The following is a 27,005-nucleotide window of genomic DNA, read 5'->3' as shown; positions in this document are numbered from 1 at the left end:
AACTTTGGCCTCTGGACATATTAGCTGTTTATATACGTGAGACCATGTAATCAAAAACTTTTTCTTTAACTGCCCACACTGTAATATGGGCTACTTATTTTCTCTTACATTTTGACTTACATGCTATCACCTCAGACACTTTTAAGTCTGCACCTTGTACCTCACACACAGTTATTCACCACTCACTCACATCACTGGTGCAGCACATACCCTGTGATATTAAGATTAATTGAATATATGAATGTGATTCATGTTCTTAAATAAATCTATTTTAAAAGCACTATAAAACAGTGAAAATCAGAAGCTATCAGTTTCTTTTGTAAAATACAATTTGAAGCTTTTTGCAAAACAAGTGTTAATCAAAATTTTAAATAAATTGTATCTATCCTGTTCTGCACTTGAATTGATTCCTCAACTGTTTTAAAACCTGACAATTGGAAAATCTTTGTATACCATTTCTTCTGACATTATCCCTGAAAAAGATTGATTTAATACTCAGTTATTCTGTGGTTGTAAAATTGGATAGGTATTTTTGACATAAAAACATGTATGTGTTAACTGTCAATGATTATCACTTTACATAAATTCTTAAATCACAGAAACAGTTTACAACAAATTGCATTAAAGTGAAAGTGGTCAGATTACCACCAGAATTTTTGTTCCATTGACAATAATTGATGAACACTTTTCTGATTTTAGAACTTTACAGTGATCTGCTATTTTAATGTTGGTGAATTTACCAGTGTGTTACACATTTTCTATGAAAATCATATCCAAGCTTTCTGATATTCGTAGTTAAAAATTATATAATCTCAAAAAAGCAGATAGGTACAGTTGGTTTTGCACTGTGTTCTACTGGTTTCCCAGGAAAGAAGAAGTAGGATACAGGGTAGGAATTATAAGATATAAAGATACAGAAAAGTTTCATGCCTTCAATTGATTCAAGAGCAATTTTCCCAGCCCATTTCAGACAGATGAGAGTATATTCCTGCCTTTAAAGACTTTCTTTGGTATTTCATTTTGTTTATTAAATAACCATTACTGGTAAGAATTTTCTCACAGGCAATCTAATGCCTTATGCATTTCTGCCTGCTATGATCCCAATTTGTTCTGTTCCCCAAGTGTAAATAATTCCTGTGATTATTATTTAATAGCCCTAAAAGATTTTTCAGATCATACTTAGAAATTGCTTTCCGGAGAGCCAGACTCCTCTGGTACATAAGCTGCAGTGTGAACCTAGTTTGGGAACACTTTTTACAACTAAGGTGTTAAAGTCCTTAACTAAACACTACCCTAGTAACTCACAGTTTAATGCCAAAATACTTAGTTGCTTTGAGTAATTCTGCTTTATATTTGGGATAAAGTTGGAAAGCACTTGGAAAGGAAATAGGTGACTTGACCTATTTTAGGCTGTAGTCACCATATCTAGTTATCTGCAATTTCCTTGCTGAGGTAAATCAATATGTAAGTTAGCTGACTTGTTCATTACCATGAAAGGAGTTAAAATCAGCTTAAGATTCCTGGTGGTGTAAAAAAAATCTAAAAATGTATAAATTTCAAATGAGTCTGTAAAATAGATAGTGTGATATAATGGGAAGAGCATAGGTTCACCTGGGTTCAAATCTATGAGACCCTGCCCCTCAGGTTCTTCATCTGCATAGTAGAGGTACTAATTGTACCACCACCCAGAAGTTGATGTGATGATTAAATGAGTCGTACGTGTAAATTAATTAGAACAGTACCTTGCACATAGTATGCACTCCGTATGTAATAGTAGCAGTGGTAATAGTAACAGTTCTTACTATTCCTCTTTTATTTCTACTCAAAGGCAATAACAGTACCTTGTGCACAGAAAGCACTCAGCTCCTTTCTTATTCAGCTTGCTTATCTTCCTCTTGTTTTCCTCCCCATGAGCTTGTAGGACAGATATAACTGGCTAAATCCCAGCCTTTTTCACTGCAGATTACCTTCCATGTAACTTCTGCTCTACCATTTAATAAAGTGCCTCAAAGTTCTGTAAAGGATACACAGGTGTCCCTAAAGTCTGGAATCATGGACAAGGCATCTAGTCTATGGGCACCTAGTCTGTAAAAGAATAAAATATTACCTATACTCTTAAACCTTATGAATACCCTGTAGAAATAGTTCTTCCAAAGTTAAACCAAACATATATACAATGGAATACCACTCAGCCATAAAAAATAATGAAATAAAGCCATTTGCAGCAACAGGGATGCATCAAGAGATTATCATACTAAGTGAAGTAAGTCAGAAAGAGAAAGGCAGATACCATATGATATCACTTATGTGTGGAACCTAAAATATGGCACAAGTGAACCTATCTATGAAACAGAAACAGACTCACAGACATAGAGAACAGACTTGTGGTTGCCAAGGGGGAGGGCAGGTGGGAGAGGGATGGATTGGGAGCTTGGGGTTAGTAGGTGCAAACTATTACATATAGAATGGATAAACAAAAAGGTCCTACTGTATAGCACAGGGAACTATATTCAATATCCTGGGATAAACCATAATGGAAAAGAATATTAAAAAGAATGTATATATGTGTATAACTGACTCACTTTGCTGTACAACAGAAATTAACACAACATTGTAAATCAACTATACTTCAATTAAAAAAAAATTTTTTTTTAATGGTTAAACCAAAAAGAAATAGAGCAGGCCAAAATGCCTTCCTTTCAAAGCTTTCCCCACTCATGAGAGGTTGAGAAAGAAACATATGAACTTCCCTATGGCATCAGCCTTTCTTAATTATGTTTAAAATATCAGTTACTTAAATCAGGGCTCCATACATCTATACATTGTGAAGAGAAGTTCCTTTTCATTCCTTCAAAGCCTTTAAGTCACAGAGGAACTGCTGGCACTGAAGGTGGTCATGACAAGGCAGGAATGGGTGGATGCTGCCACCAGCAGTGGTTGAGAAGGGGATTAGTACTCACGATTGGTTTGGAAACTCAAAACTGAGATCTACCTCAGTACACAGGTTCAAGACCACAAATATGGTTATATGTTATTAATCATTTTTTTAGTTTCAGAAAGAAAAATGATTGCTATTGCTTATATTTAGAATTACATTTTTATATATTAATAATTCAAAAACTTGAATATAACTTCAAATACAAATTTTCAGGAACATACACACTATATTTGTAGAGCCCTGAGGCTCTACATTTTTTAATGTGTAATCTAGAGATCCCCAATTATCTGAATTTGTAAATGTAACTGATCACTGTTAAACCAAATGTTCTTAGCCTCCAGGAGAACCACAAGATGAAGATGCTATGTTAATCGAACAAGTGAACAGATTTCCATCCTTTAAAAGGTCACCAGTAACTTCTTCAGAGCGACTACACTTAAATCCACCTAAATCCGATAAAGTCCTCACAAATGGTACTGAGAAGAACTCCAGTTCCTTCCTGTCCAGCATGGATCACGCTGCCTCTGGGCCCAGGAAATCATCCTCTGGAACCTCCTACGGCAGAAGGCCCCGGAGCACATCCCTAAATTCCCAGCGGTTTCAGTTAGTAATTTCAAAAGCACCCAGTGGGGACCTTTTGGATAAACATTCTGAACTCTTTTCTAACAGACATTTGCCATTCACCCCACGCACTTTAAAAACAGAAGCAAAATCTTTCCTGTCACAGTATCGATATTATACACCTGCCAAAAGAAAAAAGGATTTTACAGATCAGCAGATAGAAGCTGAAACTCAGACTCAATTAAGCAGGTATGGCACAACAGCCAATAGTAGATCCTTCAAGATGTGGTAGAAATTAAATAATATTCCTTACTTTATATCATGTACCCTATGTGCCACACTTAAGGTCTGGTGGTGCCCTTTTGATTAGAATGAGGTTAATGTGGCTTTTCCTTCTGCATGAATCACTAGAACAACTATCAGAGTAATTGTTGAAAAAATAAATAGCTATTAAACTTGTCAAGCTCCTTATAAACATGAATGTTACGTATTTTAATTTATTGTTTCAAACATGGTACTAGAACTTTTGTATGTTTTTAAATATACTTTCAGAGAATCCGTAAAATATGTCATCAGACAGCATTTGTGTAAATATGTTTATTGATTTATGTTAGAAATGGCAAAACAATGGGCTATATTGGGGGAGAAAAAGCAACTGTTTGTCTAACTACCCCTATGCTTCCCTCCCTGCAAATACTCAGCAACAGCTCCTCAGGTATAATGTAGGCAATTGGGATAATTTCTGGAAATTAAGTATAATTTGCCTCAGTAATATTTTCATATACAGTAGTGCCTGGCACATAATGAATATTCATTAAAGGTTGCCAGATGGTTGAAGAAAGAAACAAATCTTGTAAAGTATTGAGTGTTAGCGGATTTGTGATTGTTTTTCCTAGTGTTATATAAATGAATACTTATCTGGTGCTAGGTTTTAATTATTTTTAAAAGTAAAAAACAATTTATGATTAGTATTCTTTTGTCTGGGTAAAGATAAGAGGTATAGTAAGATCAGTCTGTATACATTTAAAGAATTAAGGAATTAAATCTAATGATAGAATTTTTAAGTGAAGAAGAAATGAGGGAAGCAAATACAACGAATACTTTTCTGATTATATTTTTGACAGCTTTTGAAGATAATGCTTTCCTCTTCCCTAGTCCCATTCTGTCCAACTGAAATCTAGCTGCTATTCAAAAAAAGGAAAAAGAGGCATATGTAATCCAAACCATATCTATTTCCCGATTATATAATTAGAAATTACACATTCTACAAGAATAGATGCATTTTATCTCTCATGTTTGAAGTTTATTTTTTTCTAGCCAGTAAAGCTTATTACCACAGTGTTTATACTTTGAAGATTTAACAATAATTTCTTTTAACATATTACAGCTTTCAATCTGATTTTGAGACAGTTGAGATTAAGAACTTCACAGATTCAGAAATGAACATAAAGCAGGTAATAAAAATGAGATTTCTTTGTGTCCTACATTAGAATTATAGCTGCTTTAACAGAACATGTGTAGCTATTTGGACTGTGAAGAATAATCTCTTGATGACACTTATTGCATGTGATACAACCAGTATACAGAAGTATTGCTTGTTTACAGATGGTTATATGTCTCTGTGAGCGGCCAGGTGGATCCTGCCCAATCCGGGAAGTCATTGTTTGTTGGCAACTTTTCTAGGTGGTTGGTTGGCTGGCTGGATAGACGGATGGATGAGTAAAATACCTTATATGTTCTTTTCAAAGTTGCAGGCTTGGATCACTAAAGGAGCCAGAAAAGTTGTACAGAAGTTATTTTAGTTTCTATGCCTGTATTTTTTTTAAAGAATTGCCACTGATTATATTATTGGAAATAATACATTTTATAAAAACAGATGGATATCATTCTCCTGTGCTTGCTTTTACTTTTTTCTAGACTGTAAAGATCTTTTTTAGTGTTTGTATTTTGAATGTTTAGCAATCATTTATTTTAAAATATTACAGCTTTAAGTCTGACTTTGAGATATAAACTGATTATTTTTATTTTAGGGGTATTAATCATACACTAATTTAAATTTATTGTTTGTGAAAAAGGTTTGTCTATTAAAATGTCAAGCAGATTCAGGGATAATATAAGCATACTCAGCTTCCCTCTTCCCTTCTGAAAATGGGTAGCGGATCGTAGTTTTCCATCCCAGCCATTAATAGCTGTTTGACATAGGGTTCTGCCATTTAAGGCCCAAGGACAAATCAGTTCCTCTGAGAGCTGAGTTTCCACCTCTAGAAAAACTGTACTTAATGTGCAGGATCATTGGAAGGATTAAATGTTGTAGGTAAAGTACCTAGTCTGACCCGGGCTCAGTAAATGATGGCTATGACTAGCTTGAGATTTAGGAAGAGGGTTTTTAGCTCCGTAGATAACTGAATAAACTAAAGCAGAAGTCCGTTTTTATGACATTGTGCTCCGAATGTTTATCTAATAACCCTGTAAGAAAACGGCATGTCCCCTTACTCCATAATCAACTTGAGGAAGCTAGTAAGAGTATTAGCTACAGTAGATAGACCATCCTAACAGCACTTTTAAAACGGTAAAGCACTACACATAAATTAGCATTCTAAAGATTAACTCAGATAATGCAAGTAAATGCTTGACACAGTATCTGGCCCCTCATAAGCGTTCTATAAAAGTAGGCTGCCATTATTTTTGTTTTTTTCTTTATATTGTTGTTCATACTGCCGGAGCTACCACTGCTTCTACAATACATATTTGATAGGTAGGCATTTGAAACAGATGGGCTATTTGAGTTTCTGAATAATTGGCTATTTTCTCTCAAGTTTACTTATTTGCTTGGTTTCTCTTTATATGTTTATTTGTGGTATTCTTTAATGTCATTTAAAATATTCATCATTAAAATATAAGAAATTGTTTGACCTTTAAATAAATTTAAGAAAAAAGTCTTGATTGTATGAAAAGTGAATTCTGAAACATCCTTTGTCCTAATATATCAGTCACATTTATCTACTGGGTATCTCTGTGCTCTTTCATCAACTATTTTTGGAAATTTCCTGTTTTGCTTTAGTTCTGCTTTCATAATGTATTTTTGAAGCAAAATAAAGATTTATTCTTCTCATTGCATCCCCAGGCATCTAGCTGTATGTCGTATGGTACCAAAGGAAAAATAACCCCTTTACCTTTACAAGGACATGAATTACCATGGGATGAGGTTAAAGACAGTGCTCTTCAGTGCTCCTCATCAAGGTATTTCACCTGTTTATATCTAACTGCTTTCCTGTGTAACAGACGTACAGACTTTGCAACATGAGGGGACTTCCCTGGCGGTCCAGTGGTTAAGACTTCGTGCTTCCACTCCAGGGGGCGAAGGTTTGACCCTGGTCAGGGGAACTAAGATCCCACGTGCCGCGTGCTGTAGCGGGGCGGTGGCAGGGGACAGACACTTCAGACTTGGAAACATGAGTACTGTTTTAACTGAATGCTGTCCCATCTGTTTTGGTATTACACAATTCAGTGGCCCTGTTAGTTTTACTAAGGAAGTATTACAAAGTAGGTAGTCACTAAAAGTGTAAATGAATTCATTTTGCTAATTCATTAATAAAGGGAAAAGGGACACAGGCTTGTATTATTTACTATCCCTCTTCATTATGAGAAAGGATTTTCCCCAAGACAGATTCTCCAGCAGTGATGCTAACCAGTTTACATGGCACAGATAGTACTGAAGAACCCTACCATTTGAGGATTCAGCATTTGTGCTTTTGAATATTCGTCATGTGCTAGTGCTTTATCTGTCCGTGCTTTGTAGAGGAGGCACTATTTTTTAAAATGACTCCTCATGTTTTGGAATTACAGAACACTGCGCCTAAATAAAAATGATAGGTTAGCAGGTAGTACAGAACCTAAAAAATGCCTTTGATAGCTTCAGCTGTCAAGTGCATTTCCAGTGTCAGAGTTTGGATAATGAGATGAAGGAGGTGGAAGGAAAAAAAGACTAAAGAGCAAGAATGAGACATCCTGTAGCAGACTGGAAGCAAGCACACACAGCCCTTCAGGGCCCAGGTCTTCCCTCAGGCCTTTCCTTAGGGAGATCTCACCTGGAAAGGCTTTATGGGGGGAGGGGGTGGCAAGGAGGTTTATTGCTGACTTCTCTGTCTGGAAATTCATGATGCTTTAGTACTCATAACTTAAGATACTCTCTTGAGCCAGTTGAGCCAGTCTTCAGTGAATATAAAGAATAACCTAAAGAAAGGGATAGTTATCTTTCCCAGTAGCTTCTATCTAAAAGAAGTAAAGTAAAATATTATAATTGAATATACCTGAATAGGAAGCTTGGAATTAACTAATGATGACATAACTGAATAATGACAAAATTTATCATAATTAACAGCTTAAAACTTTTTTCTATAGGGAGATATGTTTCCAACATCATTTATGCTTTAATCTTAGTCAAACTAATTGTTTATACAAGGTAAGTTTCATAGTACAATTTTTAAAAGGATCATGAATTTGTAATTATAAGACTAGTTTAAAAATCTCTCTTTGCTACTTACTAGCACATGACCTTGGCAAGTTACTTAGCCTTTCTGCCCCAGGTGAATTGTTCAGGAAGTGGAAAAAATAACACCTACCTTATATACCTGACAGGGTTTTTCTGAAGATTAGATTAGATAATGAATGTGAAAAGTGCTTTAAAATTCTGAAACATATTATTACTACCATATTACTGTATGCCAAATCATTGTTTTGTTCAAACACTCTAATTTTCTCTTTCCAGGGCAGTATGTCAATGTTCCCTGCAGCCTCCTTCAGGGAGAAAAATCTATTCTGAGTAAGATATTTTTGACTTCTTCATTCTGCTTAGTGGAAATGAAGAATTAAGACTCACACAAATTATTATTAAATTAGCCAGGATTGAACACTAATCTTTCTTTACAACCAGCTTTGGGGTTCAGTCGTATAATGCACACCAAATCTGAGAGAATGACCAGAATTTTCTGAAATAATTATTAATCACTTCATCTTTATGTCCAGTAGAAATTTGTCCCTACGTTAATAATACTTGCTATTTTTTTTATAATTAGTACCCATAATTTTTATTTTTATAAATAAAAATAATAAAGATGAGTTTTAGAGAAATGTAGGCTTGGTAGCTCAGGATACCATTCTTGGAGGTTTCTTACTTCACCAGTTTTTTGCAGATAAAAAACCCACTTCTGGGTTTGAATGTTGTTTTAGTTAAGCTGTATTTTTTCAGGGAAAACAATCTACTTTTATAGACTTTCATTTATTCTCAAACTTGCTGCCTGTGAATTGGTTTGAAAGTGTAATTTTTATGCAGTATTTTAATCTTCTATTTGATTTGCTAATTAACTCTTTCCCTTGTATTTACTTTTTCAGTAATTGAGTAGTTGCTTGCTATTTACATTTTCTATCATCACTGATTTTTAGCTAATTAAAATCAAACCTATAATAGTACCCTAATTTTCTTGTAATAACTTGTAAAATATAGTTAACTCAGAAGATAATATAACAGAGAAATGTGTCCAAGTAATTAAAATTTATTACTGTATATACACAGATTTTTCTTTTAGAATATTTTTCCTCATCTCCAAACCTTTTGAGGAAAAAAAATAATTTTTTCTGCTCGGTAAATTTCTCAACCTTAAAACAGTATGCTCTCCTAGGAGCAGGAGAGGATTTCATCGTTGAAGTTCCTGTTTCTCTGGATGACTTTCTTCCTTCCCTTCTGCCATGCAGAGGGACTCACACCTCTGCTGCTGGACCTGGTCAGGAGCCAGAGGAAATTTAAAATGCTTGTCAAGAACACGGGCCCCCGGTGGGTCACACCTAGTTGCCCTCTTGGCGCTGCCCCTGGTTGCTTTCTGTTCTGCTTTTTGTTTTGTTTAATCCTTGCTTATTTTTTACTTCCTGATGAATGTTTCAGACATCTATGAAGTTTTACTCTATTAAGGAATATTGTCTCATCTTTAATATCAATAAATATCCTTGCATAATTTGAGAAGGTAGATGTAATGTTCATTTTATAATATTCCTCATAATAATGTGAGATGGAAGTACATTTGTAATAGTACAGATATTTCTAATTAGGTACTCATGTTTCCTATCATTTTCAGAGTAAATAAGCAGTGATTTTTTATGCTGTATATCACTTTGCCTTCACAGTGAAGAAGAACTGTTGTATCTGAGTTTCATTGAAGATGTAACAGATGAAATTTTGAAACTTGGTTTATTTTCAAACAGGTTAGATTTTTTAAATTGTATTATAGTGGTTGAATGATATATTAAATACTCTTCATTTGGTGTTAATTTTTTAAAGTTATTTCCACATATTAGGAAATGAAAATGATATTGCTTTCTTAGGGGATCATGTTCTTATAATTGTAATTGTTCTTATAATTGATAGTAAATTATAAAGGATGTTTAATTCATACTCTAAGGCGAGTTCACAGTTTGGGGAGGTAGAGAAAAGAATAGAGAGTTTGTTCATTAAATACTGTCATATCTCTTAAATACAGAGAACAAATTGCCAGAGGTGTGGCAGGAGGGGCAGAATGGTTGAAGGGGGTCCAAAGGTACAAACTTCCATTTATAAAATAAACAAGTCATGGGGATATAATGTACAACATCATGACTGTAGTTAATAATATCATATTGTATATTTGAAAGTTACCAGGAGAATAGATCTTAAAAGTTCTCATTACAAGAAAAAAATTTTCTGTAACTACATATGTTAACAGATGTTAACTAGATTTATTGTGGTGATTATTTTACAGTATATACAAATATCAAATCATTACGTTGTACACCTTAAATTAATATAATAATATGGCAATTATACCTCAATTTCAAAAAAATTTATCACAAAGAAAAAGAAATGGTATCCATATTTTTTGTTATAAATTTATTTATTTTTGGTTGCATTGGGTCTTCATTGCTGCACGTGGGCTTTCTCTAGTTGCGGCGAGCGGGAGCTACTCTTCATTTCAGCGCACAGGCTTCTCATTGTCATGGCTTCTCCTGTTGCGGAGCACGGACTCTAGGTGTGCGGGCTTCAATAGTTGCAGCACACGGGCTCAGTGGTTGTGGCTCTCGGGCTTCAATAGTTGCGGCATGCGGGGTCAGTAGTTGTGGCTCACGGGCTCTAGAGCGCAGGCTCAGTAGTTGTGGCGCACAAGCTTAGTTGCTCCATGGCATGTGGGATCCTCCCAGACCGGGGCTCGAACCCATGTCCCCTGCATTGGCAGGCAGATGCTTTTTTTTAAATAATTTATTTATTTTTATTTTTGGCTGTGTTGGGTCTTCGTTGCGTGCAGGCTTTCTTTAGTTGCAGCAGGTGGGGGCTACTCTTTGTTGCGGTGTGCAGGCTTCTCATTGCGGTGGCTTCTCTTATTGCAGAGCATGGGCTCTAGGCATACGGGCTTCAGTAGTTGTGGCACGTGGGCTCAGTAGTTGTGGTTTGTGGACGCTAGAGCACAGCTCAGTAGTTGTGGCATGCAGGTTCAGTAGTTGTGGCTCACAGGCTCTAGAGCACAGGCTCAGTAGTTGTGGCGCATAGGCTTAGTTGCTCTGCAGCATGTGGGATCTTCTCGGACACAGGTTCGAGCCTCCTGCATTGGCAGGAGGATTCTTAACCACTGTGCCACCAGGGAAGCCCCTGGTATCCATATTTTAAAGAAAACCATAAAACTGTCTTTATTCACAGATGACATTGTCACCCATGTAAAAATCCCATATAGTCTACAAAGAAACAAGCCAAAAAAATACTGTTATATCCGTTAGTTTATAATAGACTAGTAAACTAAATTTTGCTGTTTCTTTGCAAAGATCCATCATCTCTTTTTACTATTTGAAACTGTCATGAGAATCAAAAGCAAGCTTTTTTTTTGTTTCAACTGTTACTAGTAAGGTGAGGACAAATTAAAGGCTACATTTGCACACTGTGAGTGAAAGGGGAAGTTTGCAAAACCGGATTAGTATTGTATATCTTAAGGAAACTGTGTGGTCCTGAGCCAGCTTATACATTTATTTAGCTGAAATTCATTTAGATAAAACTTTATGATATGTATCATAGGACCCCATTATGTATATGCTACATGCTTTCCCTGTCATAATAATATGTGAAGTGCAGACATTTTTAATGAGTTATTTCTATTTCTATATGAAGTTTCTTAAAGCGAACATTGTCATTATTAGTATAAAAAGCTACACCAAAAAGACATGAATTTTTTTACAATAATTCTGTTTACCTCTTTATGTTAAAAAGGAATGTTTGCATAATGGGTGTAGAGTTTTAGATTTGCAGGATGAAAAAGTTCTATTGATCGGTTTCACAACAGTGTGAATATACGTAATGCCACTGAACTGTAGATTTAAAATTGGTTAAGATGGGGCTTCCCTGGTGGCGCAGTGGTTGAGAGTCCGCCTGCCGATGCAGGGGACACGGGTTCGTGCCCCTGTCCGGGAAGATCCCACATGCCGCGGAGCGGCTGGGCCCGTGAGCCATGGCCGCTGAGCCTGCACGTCTGGAGCCTGTGCTCCGCAACGGGAGAGGCCACAACGGTGGTAGGCCCGCGTACCGCAAAAAAAAAAAAAAGTTGGTTAAGATGGTAAATTTTATGTGTTCTTTTTACCACTACCACAGCAAAAACATTGATACCAACTGTAAATAAAAACAATAAAGCAAAGGTTAGAAGCCAAAACAAAAATGGTTGGCATGAAAAATGTGTATTTATGCTTAAAAAACTCACATTTTTCTTTTAGATTATAAGGCTGTTTATTATGGCAATTTTTATAGTAGCACCAAAAAATGTAATCAACCTACATGTTGAATAGTAAAGGTTCAGCTGAATAAATTGTAGAATATAATAGTAAGTTCTGTTCAGAAATTTTAAATGATGTTGTAGAAGTGAATTTATTGATGCATAAAGATGTTCAAAATATATAGTTGATTAGAAAAGCAATATAGATATCAAAACAGTATGTATTGTGTAATCCCAATTTTGGTAAAGAAATATATATGCATAGAACAGTGCCCAGAAGTGAATGGTCCAAACATTATTGATAGTTTTAAAATACAGAATACAGATTTCTTGGACTTTTTAAACATTTCAAATAATTCAGAAAAACTAAATCTAAGATTGGCTTATAACTTCACTGAGAGTAACAAATGGTAAAATGAAACCGGTTGATGTACTCCTGTGATAGCTAGACAAGCATGGTGTAGTTGAAAGAATGTGTCTGGAGCCAGACATATCTGGGTTTCATTCTCTTAATTGCTTGTGACCTTAGGGGAGAGTAAACCATCATCTTAGACTATGTCGTTTTCTCATCTTTTAAAATGGGTTTTATAATACCTTTGTCTCCCAGTATTGGTCATGATCAGAGACGTATAATGATTATTATTTGTCCAGCACAAATGTCTAACACTTAGTGGTGCTTAATAAGTGATAACTTTAGGTTTTTATGTGAATTTACTATGAGTGGAATTTTTTTCAAGTACAATTTGGAAGCATTGTAAGGTAACTCTTTACAAAATTCTTTGTAAAGAATTTTCTTTAGGGGTTTGCTTTTGGGGGGTTGTATATGTGAAAGAGAAAGAGGGGGGAAGGCTTTTGATGTTTGTGTATGTGTGTGAGAGAAAAAAGATAAAGAACTTTTTGTGTGGGGGGGGTGGAACGTCACTGAAGATATTTTATTAACAGAAATGTAAGTAGCATGCAATCTTTTTAGAAGAAACATTGGCATCTGTTACATAACTAAAACATAGCGGAAGCCATACTAGCTTCCAAATTGGAGAACTTGACAGAACAGGGAAGGATTAGTGTTTATCTCTGGAAAGAAAAAGGGTAATCTAAAACATATTTTCCAACCTTTAGTAGTTTATTGTATGGCTATTTTATATTTAGTTGATTTTCTGATTTTGAGACATTAACATTTTTATTTATCATTTGTAGGTTTCTAGAACGACTGTTTGAGAGACATATAAAACAAAATAAACATCATTTGGAGGAGGTTTGTTGTCTTTAGAACTTCATTAGAAAATTTCTAATATAGAAAGAATTTTAAAGTTTTACCATACTCTCAATCAATGCATTAAGAGCAAGCACTTTTTTTCCCTTGTGCTTTTATGTGTACTCTGGGGGTGAGGGGTGCGGGCAGAATGTGGAAGAAGAAGTATGAATCCTGCTGAGGTTAGCAGCACTGCAGACAAAAGTAATTCAATTTGACTAGCTTAATTAATATTATTATTCTTGTTTTTTTTTTTTAACTCCAGGAAAAAATGCGCCACCTGCTACATATCCTAAAGGTGGACTTAGGCTGCATGTCCAAGGAAAACTCAGTAATGCTAGATGATGTTGGTATGTTGCATTTACTTGATTTTGAAAAGGCTGAGAATTCAGAACAAAATGAATATAAAAATGAACAAGATTTAGCCATTCAACAGGAACGTCAAGAATACCAAAAAGCTTTGACTATGTTATTGTCTGTTCCAAAGGATGAGAACAAGATAGTCTCTTCACCAAATGAATTTTTCCTGCCTGTCTATAAATCACAGGATTCAGAAGGGGTTATAATTCAACAGGTAAATGATGAAACGAATCTTGGAACTTCAGTTTGGGATGAAAAAAATGTAAGTATGTCAGACAGTTTACTAGACCAAGAAACTTCTGTGAATGTCATTGAAGGAGACAAAGACAATGAAAGAGTCGAGACTTCAAATGAATTGTGTTGTTTTAGCACAGCACTCTCCCCGTCTGTTCAGTTATGCAGTGTCAACGATGGTAACCAGGACATGGAAGGACCAACTCTCAAAATCATGGAAATGAGCATTGAGGACCGATCTTTCGATGCTTGATCTTCATTAATAAATATCCCAAATGGCCAATAATTCAACATTCCTTTCACTTTTTTTTACTTTTTTTTACTTTTTTATATTAAGATTTGTTTGTTTTCTATGTTGTATAATAAATTACTGTACATTTAGCAGCTTGAAACAGCACACATGTATTATTTATCCCACAGTTTCTGTGGACCAAGAGTCTGAGCACAGCGTCGAGGGGTCCTGTGCCCTTGGTCTCACAAATCTATAATCCAGGTGTTGGCTTGGGCTGTGGTCTCATCTGGAGGCTGGACTGGGGGTAGATTCTGCTTCCACACTCTTTTCAGGTTGTTGGCATAATTTCTTTCCTTGTAACTTTAGGTTTGAGGGCTTTAGATTCTTGCCGGCTGCGGCCATTGGCCACCCTCAGCGACTAGAGGCTGCCTGCCATTCCCTGTTACTTGGCCCTCTCCATAGACAGCTCACAGCCTGGCTGCTTGCTTCTCTAAGGCTAATAGGAGAAAGAGAGAGACTGCTAGCAAGATGGAGTCTCATAAAACATAATCATAACATGATCACAGGAATGATTTCTATCACCTTTGCCATATTCTTTTGGTTAAAAGCAAGTCACAGGTCCTACCCCCACTTAAGAGGTAGGATACAAGGGTGTGAATGCCAGAAAGTGAGAACCACTGGGGTCTCCTTAGGATCTGTTGGCCACAATTTCTGAAGTTCCTTTATAGGGGAACATGTTTTGCTCAGACATAAGTGGTTTTGTAGGCAGTGGGAAAGGGCCTGTGATCTGGAGTGGCTATTGGAACATTAAGCCTCGTCTACAGTATCTGTAATTTTCTTTCTTCTCACTCTCCTGCATTATCTAAAGTGTCAAGGCCTTTCTAGTTATCAGTGAGCTAGGATGGCCTGTCAGCTATCTGAAAAATCATCCCTTCCTGTGACGGAAAACGTTCTACCAGAACTAGTCTGATACCCTCCCCTTGCCCTTGTAGTTCATGAATGGGGTCCTTACTATTCCAGTGTGCCTCAGAAGACTCATCTTTACTTATGTCTTTTCAACCACTCACGATATTGTAACTAAATATTTGAGTGCCTGTTATATACGAAGTTTCGTGCCTAGGCACCGTGGGGGGTAAAAAGATGAAACAGAATAATGATGATAACCCAAGTGTTCTTCTAGAAACTTGGCGATTTCCTCCAAGTACTGCGTTCCTCAGGCTTTTATCATGCCTTGCCCACACAAGTGTTTCCCAGAAGGTGGTGCCTACCACTGGAGATTTAGAGCTGATTTCTGGTGGTAGATGGGTGACAGGTTCGTCTCATGTGTGGGAAGCTGTGTTCAGGATCCAGGCTTAGGGACTACCTGCAAAATATAATATGCAAGTACATGTCAAGTACTGCCAACTTTTTCCATCGATTTTCTCTCAAACACTGAAAATCATGATGCTCTGTTCTGTGAATAGCCGAAGCTAATATAACATGGTGGGGCTGGGTGCCCAAGCCAATTCTGCCCCAATATCTTGTGCCCCGAGTCACGCTGCTGCAGTCCTTCCTCGGCTCCACCTACCCTCTGCTCTCACCTCTGGAATTCTTACCTTACCCCCTAAACAACCCCTCCTTTCCCCACCCTGCAGTCCTCTTTCACCGGCTAAAATATCCCAGCAGTATTCTTGGCTCCCAGCCTGGGTCTTCCCATCAGTCATACTTCACCCCTCTGCTTGCTTCTTGGACTCCTCCTTTCAGGCCCCGGGGCTACTTTCTTTAGTCTCAGCCTCACTCTGCCACAAACCCCCCACGCCGCTATCCATGTAAGTACCTCAGGTTCACTGCCCTGGTTCAGATTTTCCTCCCTGTGCTGAAGCTGGCATCCTGTTCAAGGCCTTCTCAGTAACTACCTTCTTGCTGCTCGTCCACCCTTTGGGCCCCGCTTCAGACTACTGTTGCCTGCCCTGCTTTGACATGTCCCGTCTTCTCTACCATCCAACTCTGGGTACAGCTTTTTGTTTCTGGGGCCATGAGCCATCCTAACTTTTATACCTGTTAGGGTATCCTGTTGTTATCCTCAGGTTTTCCTGTAAAATTTAAGTTTAAAGAGATGAGTTGCTTTAAAAACACATTAAGAGTGGTTCTCAGATGGTAAAAGTTGTGTAAAGGTAGGAAGTGAATGGTAAGTTTAGGAAACACTGGCTTAGACCCGAAGCAGACGTTAATTTATATCTTTCCCTCTACTTCTCCCACAGCCCATCTGACTAGTAGCATCATGATGAGTGAGCCTTTTGAGCCAAACTGCTCAGGTTTGATCCTTATGAGCTGCGACTTTAAGCTGGTTACTGAGCTTCCTTCTGCTTTTCATTTGTTGGATGGGAGTACCTAATTATAGAGCCTTCATCGCAGGGCTGTAAGGAGTTAAATAGGTTGTATAAGAATTAAAGACTCACAGGCTGTTATTATTTTAAAACAGACCATGTCACTCCCTTCTTTAAAAAACAAAACAAATCTTTGAGAGTTTCCTCTTGCTAACAAGAAAACGTACAGACCCCTCTGAATTTTTCATAAAGTCATGTTTTCCTCCCAATTCATCTCTTGCCATGTTCTCCCAAGCATCCTAAGTGTCTGTCACATCTAATTATTTGTTCCCTAAACATACAGAGGTTTGTCCTCTCTCTCTATGCCTTTGCACTTGCTATCTGCTCCAAATATCATCTCCCCTCTACTGCCCTTGGGAGCCTTTGACAGCCCAGATTGAATGTAACACTGAAACCTTGAGTGATAGTTGCAACAAATGTACCCCCTGCTCTGGGTGAGATCTTTCGTACCTACCATACGAATTATAATATTGTTTACGAACGCACCTGGTCTCTGTCTAGACTATGGGCTTCTCAAAAGAAAGGACCTGTTTTCTCTTTGGATCCCCAAAGCATGAATGCATTTGTTCATGGAGGGAGATAGTTTGACCTTGAGGGGATGTTTAGCTCCAGACAAGGTTATAGGGAAAACAGGACAGATATTTTCTCCTCTCTTTATACTCAGAGTGCCAATTTCCCATAAAGAAGGAGCAATGTAGCAAATTGCTAAATTACATGAAAATTTCCTCATTTTCTCACTTTTAAAATGGTTTAAAATATAAATTAGCCTCTTCCTGAGAAGCCTTAAAAAGTTACATTTTTCCCCATGAAGCCAGTTAGAAAAGATCAGAATAGATTTTATGGGGCAAGATGACAATTTGCCAAGTGGATTAATTAGCTGTGTGGTTGCCAATGAATTACTTTATCCTGGGCCTTTGTTTAAAAAAGTTTGGATTAGATGATCCAAAGATTTCTCTTAGTTTTAATACGCCAAAGTTAGTCTTAGCTTAATTCTTAGGGTCTTTAGAAATTATAAGTGAAATAAATTACACCTAGAAGTGGAAATTCCTCTTCACCCTTCACGTGCTAGTATAGTTCTGGAAAGCAGTCTGCTAAATTGATTCACATTTTGGTGGTAGAATATGCCACCCAGCATGATACTTTTCCCAGAACTTTTAAAAGCAGCAGATGCAGCCGGTAATGGCATAGCCCCAAAAAGCAAATCTGTATGTTGAATTCCAAGGCCAGGAAGAAGATGCTTTTGAATTGGGATAAGAAAAGTTTTGCTCCGAAGCCAACCTTGTTGCCTTGAGAAGTGTCTTGTACCAACGTTCAGGTTTTGAGGCAAAAATGCCTAGCAGTGCTGGGTGCGAGTGTTCCATACCTTCCAAGATGTTAAAACCGGTGGGGTTGAGATGGGCCAAGATGGCAGAGGAGAAAGACCCTGAGCTCACCTTCTCTCATGGGCACACCAAAATTACAGCTATTTACAGAACAACCATGAAAAATACCAGAACCTACAAGAAAAGATCTACTACAACTAAAGAGTAGAAAGAATCACGAGATGGGTAGGAGGGGTGGAGTCAAGTCCCATATCCCCAGGTGCGCAACCCACAAATGGGAGAATAATTATAATTGCAGAGGTTCTCCCCAAGGAGCAAGGGGTCTGGACCCCACATCGGGCTCCCCAGCCCAGGATCCTGCACCAGGAAGATGAACCCCCAGAACGTTTGGCTTTGAAGGCCAGCAGGGCTTACTTGCAGGAGTCCTAAAGTCTCTAATTTAGTCCTAGAGTCCTAAATAGAGACACACACAAAATCTCACATGCTCCAGGACCCAGGGAAGAAGCAGTAATTTGAACGGACCCTGGGTCAGACACACCTGCTGCTCGGGAGAGTCTCCTGGAGAGGCAGGAGGCAACTGCAGCTCACCCTGGGGACACAGACACTGAAAGCAGCCATTGTGGGGAGCTTTTTCTACCACCTGGACACTGGTGCCAGCCAGCACCGTTTTGTCATCCTCCCTCTAGCTTATTAGCCTCAGGACACAAACCTGCCCCTGCCCGCCAGCCTGTAGGCACTTCAGGCCAAACAACTAGCTGGGCAGGGACACAGCCCCACCTACCAGCAGATAGGCTGCCTTAAGATCCCCTGAGCCCACAGCTGCCCCTGGACCCAGTCCTGCCCACCGGTGGGCCCAGGACCTGGCCACACACACCAGTGTAAAGGCAGTAGACCTGGAACCCCCAGGGACCCACAGCTAGAGACCACAGGACCAAGCTCCATCCACCAGTGGGCAGGAAACAGCACCAGAATCCCTGACCCCACCCACCACTGATCCTGCTCTAGCCTCAGGACCAGCCTCACCCACCAGTCACAGGACAGTTATAGCCCCACAGCCTCTGGACCCAGCCCACCTACCAGGAGGCCAGCACCTGCCCTGGGACCAGCTGAGACCTGGCCCTGCCCACTAGTAGCCCAAAACAAGCTTTGGGACACTCGAGACACCGTAGCCAGCTGTGTCAAGAAACGGGCCCACCCACCAGTGGTCAGCCACCAGCCCTGGGACCCCTGGGCCTGCAGCCAAACCTCAGAACATGACCCTGCTTGCCAGTAGACTGGTACTAGTCCCAGGACCAGGCTTCACCTACCAGTGGGTGGGCAACTGCCCTGGAGTTTCCTGGACCCGTCTTCTGCCCACCAGTGAGCCAACACTAGCCCTGGGGTCCCCTAAGGTTCTGCAGCCAGCTACCTCGTGACTCAGCCTGCCACCCAGTAGCTGGAAGCCTCTGCTCAAAGCAGGGCCTGGCAACCAACCAGACAAGGGTCCAACCAAGCCTATCAGAATGCCCACAGTAGTCAGTCTGCCACAACAGAATGACCCGCATGGGGGCACCTGTAGAGTATATAGATCTGGTGATGAGAGGGGCATGCACTACTAGGAGGCATAGGACATCTGCAACAAAAGGCCACCTGTCCAAAGTCGGGAAACATAACCAACCTACCAGATACACAAATATAAAAAGAGCAAGTTAGGCAAAATGATGCAACAGAGGAACATTAACAAATGAAGGAAAAGATAAAATGCCAGAAGAATTAAGTGAAGTAGAGATAGGCAATCTACCTGAGAAAGAATTCAGGGTAATGTTCATAAGGATGATCAAAGAACTTGGAAGAAGAATGGATGCACAGAGAAGTTAGAAGTTTTTTAAAAAGAATTAGAAAATATAAAGAACAACCAAACATAAATGAAAAATACAGTAACTGAAATGAAAAATACACTTGAAGGAATCAACAGTAGACCAAATATGGTATGGAGGACTGGATCAGTGAATTGGAAGACAGAGTAGTGGAAATAACTGATGCTGACAGAAGAAAGAATGAAATGAAATGAGAACAGTTTAATAAGAGACCTCTGGGACAACATCACATGCACTAAAATTCTCATTATAGGGGTCCCAGAAGGAGAAGAGAGAAAGGGGCATAGAACACATCTGAAGACATAATAGCTGAAAACTTCCCTAACCTGGGAAAGGAAACATACATTCAACTCCAGGAACCACAGAGTCCCAAACAGTATTAACCAAAAAGAAACACACCAAGGCAAATTGTAATTACAGCAGCAAAAATTAAAGGTAAAGAGAGAATATTAAAAGCATCAGGGGAAAAGCAGCAAGTTATTCAGTACACACAAGGGAACTCCCATAAGGCTATCATCAGTTGACTTTTCAGAAGAAACTATGCAGGCCAGAAGGGAGCGGCAGTGTATATTTAAAGTGATGAAAGGGAAAAACTTACAACCAAGAATATCCTACCTGGCAAGGCTCTTGTTCAGATTTGATGGAGAGATCAAAAGTTTTACAGACAAGCAAAAGCTAAATGAAATCAGCATGATCAAACCAGCTTTACAAGAAATATTAAAGGGATTTCTCTAAGCAAAAACGAAAAGGCCACAACGAGAAACATGAAAATTATGGAAGCAAAAAACTCATTGGTAAAGGCAAACATACAGTAAAGGTAGTAAATCATCTACACACAAAGCTAGTAGGAAGGTTAAACAACAAAAGTAGTAAAATCATCTATAGTCACAAGCCACTGGGGATACACAAAACAATTAAATGTAAAGTATTATATCAAAAACGGTAACATGTGGGAAGGAGCATACAAATGCAGTGTTGTTAAAATGCATTTGAAATTGAGCACGGGGAGGGGAAAGGGTAAGCTGTGACAAAGCGAGAGAGAGGCATGGACATATATACACTACCAAACGTAAGGCAGATAGATAGCTAGTGGGAAGCAGCCACATAGCACAGGGAGATCAGCTTGGTGCTTTGTGACCACCTAGAGGGGTGGGATAGGGAGGGTGGCAGGGAGGGAGACGCAAGAGGGAAGAGATATGGGGATATATGTATATGTATAGCTGATTCACTTTGTTATAAAGCAGAAACTAACACACCATTGTAAAGCAATTATACTCCAATAAAGATGTTAAAAAAAAAAGAAATTGAGATCAGCAACTTAAAACAATCATATGTATACATAGATTGATACATATAAACCTCATGGTAACCACAAACCAAAAATTTATAATAGATATACACCCAAAAAAGAGGAAATAATCCAAACACAACACTAGAAATATTCAAATCACAAGAGAAGAGAACAAAAGAAGAAATGAACAAAAAAGAAACACAAAAACAACCCCAAAACAATTAACAAGATGGCAATAAAAACATATGTATCGATAATTCCTTTAACTGTCAATGGACTAAATGCTCCAATCAAAAGACATAGAGTGCCTGGATGGATACAAAAACAAGACCCATACATATGCTTCCTGCAGAGACTTACTTCAAATCTAAAGACACACACAGACTGAAAGTAAGGGGGTGGAAAAAGGTATTCCATGCAAATGGAAATCAAAAGAAAACCAGGTAGCAATACTTATATCAGACAAAATAGACTTTAAAACAAAGACTGTTAGAAGAGACAAAGACATTCCATAACAATCAAAGGATCAATACAAGAAGATATAACAATTGTAAATATATATGCACCCAACATAGGAGCACCTACATACATAAAGCAAGTATTAACAAACATAAAGGAAGAAATGGACAGTAACACAATACCAGTAGGGAACTTTAACAATCCACTTACATCAATTTTCACTTACATTGAAAATCAATAGGAAAACACTGGCCTTAACACATTAAACCAGACGGACATAATATATATAGAACATCCCATCCAAAAGCAGCAGAATACAGGGGACTTCCCTGGTGGTCCAGTGGTTAAGAATCCACCTTCCAATGCAAGGGACATGAGTTCGATCCCTGGTTGAAGAACTTAGATCCCACATGCTGCAGGACAACTAAGCCCACACGCTGCAGCTACTGAGCCTACGCACTCTAGAGCCCGTGCACCAAAACTAGACAGAAGCCCATGCACTGCAATGAAGAGACCACGCGCCACAATGAAAGGTCCCATGTGCCACAACTAAGACCCAATACAGCCTAAATAAATAAATATATTTTTTAAAAGCAGAATACACATTCTTTTCAAATGCACATGAAACATGCATCTCCAGGCTAGATCATATGCTAGGCCACAAAGCAAGCCTCAGTAAATTTAAGAAAATAGAAATCATATCAAGCATTTTTCCAACCATGATGCTATGAGTCAGGAAATCAACTACAAAAAAAAATTGCAAAAATACAAACACATGGTGGCTAAACAATATGCTACTAAACAACCAACAGATCACTGAGGAAATCAAAAAATACCTGAAGACAAATGAAAACACAATGATCCAAAATCTATGTGACACAGCAAAAGCAGTTCAAAGAAGAAAGTTTAGAGCAATACAAACTTACTTCAGGAAACAAAAATATCAAATAAACAACCTAACCTTACACTGAAGGAGTAAGTCCTTCAGTGTAAAAGAAAAAGAAAAGCAAACAAAATCCAAAGTTAGTAGAAGGAAAGAAATCATAAAGATCAGAGCAGAAATAAATGAAAGAGAGACTAAAAAAAACAATAGAGAACATCAATGAGATGAAGAGCTGGTTCTTTGAAAAGAAAAACAAAATCAATAAACCTTTAACAAAGCTCAAGGGAAAAAAAGGAGAGCCCAATCAATAAAATTAGAAATGAAAAAGAAGTTACAACTGACACCAGAGAATTACAAAGACCATAAGAGGTTACTACAAACAACTATATGCCAATAAAATGCATAACCTAGAAGAAATGAACAAATTCCTAGAAATATACAATCTCCCAAGGCTGAACCAGGAACAAATAGAAAATTTGAAGACCAATTACCAGTAATGAAATTGAATCAGTAATGAAAATAACTCTCAACAAACAAAAGTCCAGGACCAGACGGATTCACAAGTGAACTCTACCAAACACTTAGAGAAAAGCTAACACCTATCTTTCTCAAACTATTCCCAAAAAATTGCAGAAGAAGGAATGCTTCTGAATTCATTCTATGAGGCCAGCATTACCCTGATACCAAAAAGGACAAAGATAACAGACACACACAAAAAAATTACAGGCCAATATCACTGATGAACATAGATGCAAAAATCCTCAACAAAATACTGGCAAACTGAACCCAACATCATGTTAAAATGATCATACACCATGATCAAGTGGGATTTATCTCATGGATGTATGCTGGTTCAATATCCACAAATCTATCAATGTGATACACCACATTAACATACTGAAGAATAAAAATCGTATGATCATCGGGCTTCCCTGGTGACAGAGTGGTTAAGAATCCACCTGCCAATGCAGGAGACATGGGTTCAAGCCCTGGTCCGGTAAGATCCCACATGCCACAGAGCAACTAAGCCTGGGCGCCACAACTACTGAACCTGCACTCTAGAGCCTGCGAGCCCCAAATATGGAGCCTGCGTGCCACAACTACTGAAGCCTGTGCGCCTAGAGCCCATGCTCTGCAACAACACCGCAATGAGAAGCCCATGCACCACAACGAAGAGTAGCCCCCGCTCACCACAACTAGAGAAAACCTGCACGCAGCAACGAAGACCCAACACAGCCAAAAAATAAATAAATAAATTTATTTTTAAAAAATCATATGATCATCTTGATAGATGCAGAAAAAGTTTTTGTCAAATTCAACATCTATTTATGATTTAAAAAAAAAACAACAGAGTATAAAGGGAACAACATACCTCAACCTAATAAAGACCATATATGACAAGGCCACAGCTAACATCATACCCAACGGGTAAAGAAGGAACATACTGCAACATAATAAAGGCCATATATGATAAGCACACACCTAGCATCATGCCGAATGGTGAAAAGCTGAAAGCATTTCCTCTAAGACCAGGAACAAGACAAGGATGCCCACTTTGGCCACTTTTATTCAACATAGTATTGGAAGTTCTAGCTACAGGAATCAGATGAAAAAAAAAAAAAAAAGAAAGAAAGGAATCCAAATTGGAAAGGAAGAAGTAAAATTGTTACTGTTTGCAAAGGACATGATACTACGCATAGAAAACCCTAAAGACACCACCAAAAACCTACTAGAGCTCATCAATGAACTCATTAAAGTGGTAAGATACAAAACTAATATACAGAAATCTGCTTCATTTCTATACACTAACAATGAACTATTAGAAAGAGAAATTATGGAAATCACAATTGCAACCACATCAAAAAGAATAAAATGCCTAGCTAGGAATAAACCTACATAAAGAAGCAAAAGACCCATACTCCAAAAACTATAAGACACTGATGAAAGAAACTGAAGACAACACAAACAGATGGAAAGATATACTGTGTTCATGGATTGGAAGAATTAATATTGTTAAAACGACCATGCTACTCAAGGCAATCTACAGATTCAATGCAATCCCTATCAAAATACCAATGGTATTTTCCACAGAACTAGAACAAATAATTTTAAAATTTGTATGGAAACATAAAAGACCATAAACAGCCCAAAAATATCCTTAGAAAGAAGAACAGAGCTGGAGGAATCATGCTCCCTGACTTCAGACTACACTACAAAGCTGCAGTAATCAAAACAGTATGGTACTTAGGTATAAAATAAGCTACAAGGATATATTGTACAACACAGGAAATACAGCCAATATGTTATGATAACTATAAACAGCATAACCTTTAAAAATTGTTAATCACTATATAGTACAACCATAACTCATGTAATATTGTAGAGCAACTATACTTCAAAAAAAATCTTTTTAACATAAACTGTATGGTACCGGCACAAAACAGATACATAGATCAATGGAACAGAATGGAGTGCCCAGAAATAAACCCACACACTTATAGCCAATTAATCTAAGACAAAGATGGCAACAATATATATTGGAAAAAAGACAGTCTCTTCAATAAATGGTGCTGGAAAAACTGGACAGCTACATGTGAAAGAATGAAATTAGAACATTTTATAATACTATATACAAAAATAAATTCAAAATGGATTAAAGACATAAATTTAAGACCCTGAACGATAAAACCCCTAGAAGAGAACATAGGCACAATATTCTTTGGCACAAATCGTAGCAATATTTTTTTGGATCTAACTCCTAAGGCAAAGGAAACAAGAGCAAAAAGAAACAAATAGCACCTAATTAAACTTAAAAGCTTTTGCACAGCAAAGGAAACCACCAAGAAAACAAAAAGTCAACCTACTGAATAGGAGAAAATATTTGCCAAAGACATGACTGATAAGGGGGTTAATATCCAAAATATATAAATAGCTCATATAACTCAACATCAAAAAACCAAACAACCTGACTAAAAAATGGGCAGAAGACCTGAATAGACATTTCTCCAAAGAAGACATTCAGATGGCCAACAGGCACATGAAAAGATGCTCAACATTGTTTATCATCTGAGAAATGCAAATCAAAACCACAATGAGATACCACCTCACATCTGTCAGAATGGCTATCATCAAAAAGACCACAAATAAGAAATGCTGGTGAGAATGTGGAGAAAAGGAAACCCTCCTACACTGTTGGTGGGAATGTAAATTGGTGCAGCCACTGTGGAAAACAGTATGGAGGGTCCTCAAAAATTTAAAACAGAACTACCATATGACCCAGCAATTCCAGTGCTGGCTATATGCTGGAAGAAAATGAAACACTAGTTTGCAAAAATACAGGCACTCCAATGTTCATAGCAGCATTACTTACAATAGCCAAGTTATGGAAGAAACCTAAGTGTCCATCGACAGATGAATGGATAAAGAAGATGTGGTATATATACACAATGGAATACTACTCAGCCATAAAAAGAATGAAATTTTCCCATCTGCAACAACATGGATGGACTTGGAGGGTTTTGTGCTTAGTGAAATAAATCAGAGAAAGACCAATACTGTATAATATCACTTATATGTGGAATCAAAAATTACAACAAACTAGTGAATATAACAAAAAAGAAACAGAAACAGACATAGAGAACAAACTAGTGGTTACCAGTGGGGAGAGGGAAAGGGGAGGGGCAAAAGAGGTACAGGGGATTAAGAGGTACAAACTACTAGGTATAAAATAGATAAGTGGGGACTTCCCTGGTGGTGCAGTGGTTAAGAATCTGCCTGCCAATGCAGGGGACACAGGTTCGAGCCCTGGTCTGGGAAGATCTCACACGTCATGGAGCAACTAAGCTTCTGTGCCACAACTACTGAGCCTGTGCTCTAGAGCCCGCGAGCCACAACTACTGAAGCCTGCGCACCTAGAGCCCACGCTCCACAACAGGAGAAGCCACCGCAGTGAGAAGCCCGTGCACCACAATGAAGAATAGCTCCTGCTCACCACAACTAGAGAAAACCCACATGCAGCAATGAAGACCCAATGCAGCCAAATAAATAAATAAATAATTTTAAAAATAAATAAAAGGGGCTTCTCTGGTGGCGCAGTGGTTGGGAGTCCGCCTGCCGATGCAAGGGACACGGGTTCGTGCCCCGGCCCAGGAGGATCCCACATGCCACGGAGCGGCTGGTTCCATGGGCCATGGCCGCTGAGCCTGCGCGTCCAGAGCCTGTGCTCTGCAGCGGGAGGGGCCACAACAGTGAGAGGCCCACGTACTGCAAAAAAAAAAATTAAATAAATAAAGATAAAAATAAGTAAAAAAATTAAATAGATAAGCAATAAGGATATATTGTACAGCACAGAGAATATAGCCAGTATTTTCTAATAACTACAAATGGTGTATAACCTTTAAGAATTGTGAATCACTGTGTTGTACACCTGAAACATACAATATTGTAAGTCAAGTATACCTCAATTTAAAACACTAAAATT

General features: G+C 38.2%; 2 protein-coding genes across 22 annotated transcripts in view; one reads left to right on the top strand and one right to left on the bottom strand.

The window, feature by feature from the left end:
- SPATA7 (spermatogenesis associated 7) overlaps positions 1-14,508 on the top strand; it is a 36,000-nt gene extending 21,492 nt beyond the window's left edge. For 10 of the 14 annotated variants that reach the window (XM_019919612.3, XM_019919585.3, XM_073800158.1 and 7 more), the window contains 8 exons: positions 3,273-3,748; positions 4,887-4,953; positions 6,624-6,739; positions 8,268-8,321; positions 9,677-9,754; positions 10,030-10,086; positions 13,468-13,525; positions 13,788-14,508. In XM_019919612.3, coding sequence (XP_019775171.1) covers positions 3,273-3,748; positions 4,887-4,953; positions 6,624-6,739; positions 8,268-8,321; positions 9,677-9,754; positions 10,030-10,086; positions 13,468-13,525; positions 13,788-14,369 — 1,488 coding nt within the window. In that variant the 3' untranslated portion in view covers positions 14,370-14,508. The remainder of the gene's footprint in view (positions 1-3,272; positions 3,749-4,886; positions 4,954-6,623; positions 6,740-8,267; positions 8,322-9,676; positions 9,755-10,029; positions 10,087-13,467; positions 13,526-13,787) is intronic. The other 4 variants (XM_004316080.4, XM_019919624.3, XM_019919596.3 and 1 more) reach the window with 3 other exon arrangements.
- The window catches only part of PTPN21 (protein tyrosine phosphatase non-receptor type 21), a 90,338-nt gene continuing 72,740 nt past the window's right edge, over positions 9,408-27,005 (bottom strand). For 3 of the 8 annotated variants that reach the window (XR_012329878.1, XR_012329883.1, XR_012329884.1), the window contains 2 exons: positions 16,386-26,788; positions 9,408-15,711 (listed from right to left, as the gene is read on the bottom strand). The gene's annotated coding sequence lies outside the window, so the exon portion shown is untranslated. The remainder of the gene's footprint in view (positions 15,712-16,385; positions 26,789-27,005) is intronic. The other 5 variants (XR_012329879.1, XR_012329881.1, XR_012329885.1 and 2 more) reach the window with 3 other exon arrangements.

Source organism: Tursiops truncatus, chromosome 2, assembly GCF_011762595.2.
Source record: "Tursiops truncatus isolate mTurTru1 chromosome 2, mTurTru1.mat.Y, whole genome shotgun sequence".
NCBI lineage: Eukaryota > Metazoa > Chordata > Mammalia > Artiodactyla > Delphinidae > Tursiops > Tursiops truncatus.
The sequence above is the reverse complement of the archived record's forward strand: the minus strand, read 5'-3'. Positions and strand labels throughout refer to the sequence as shown.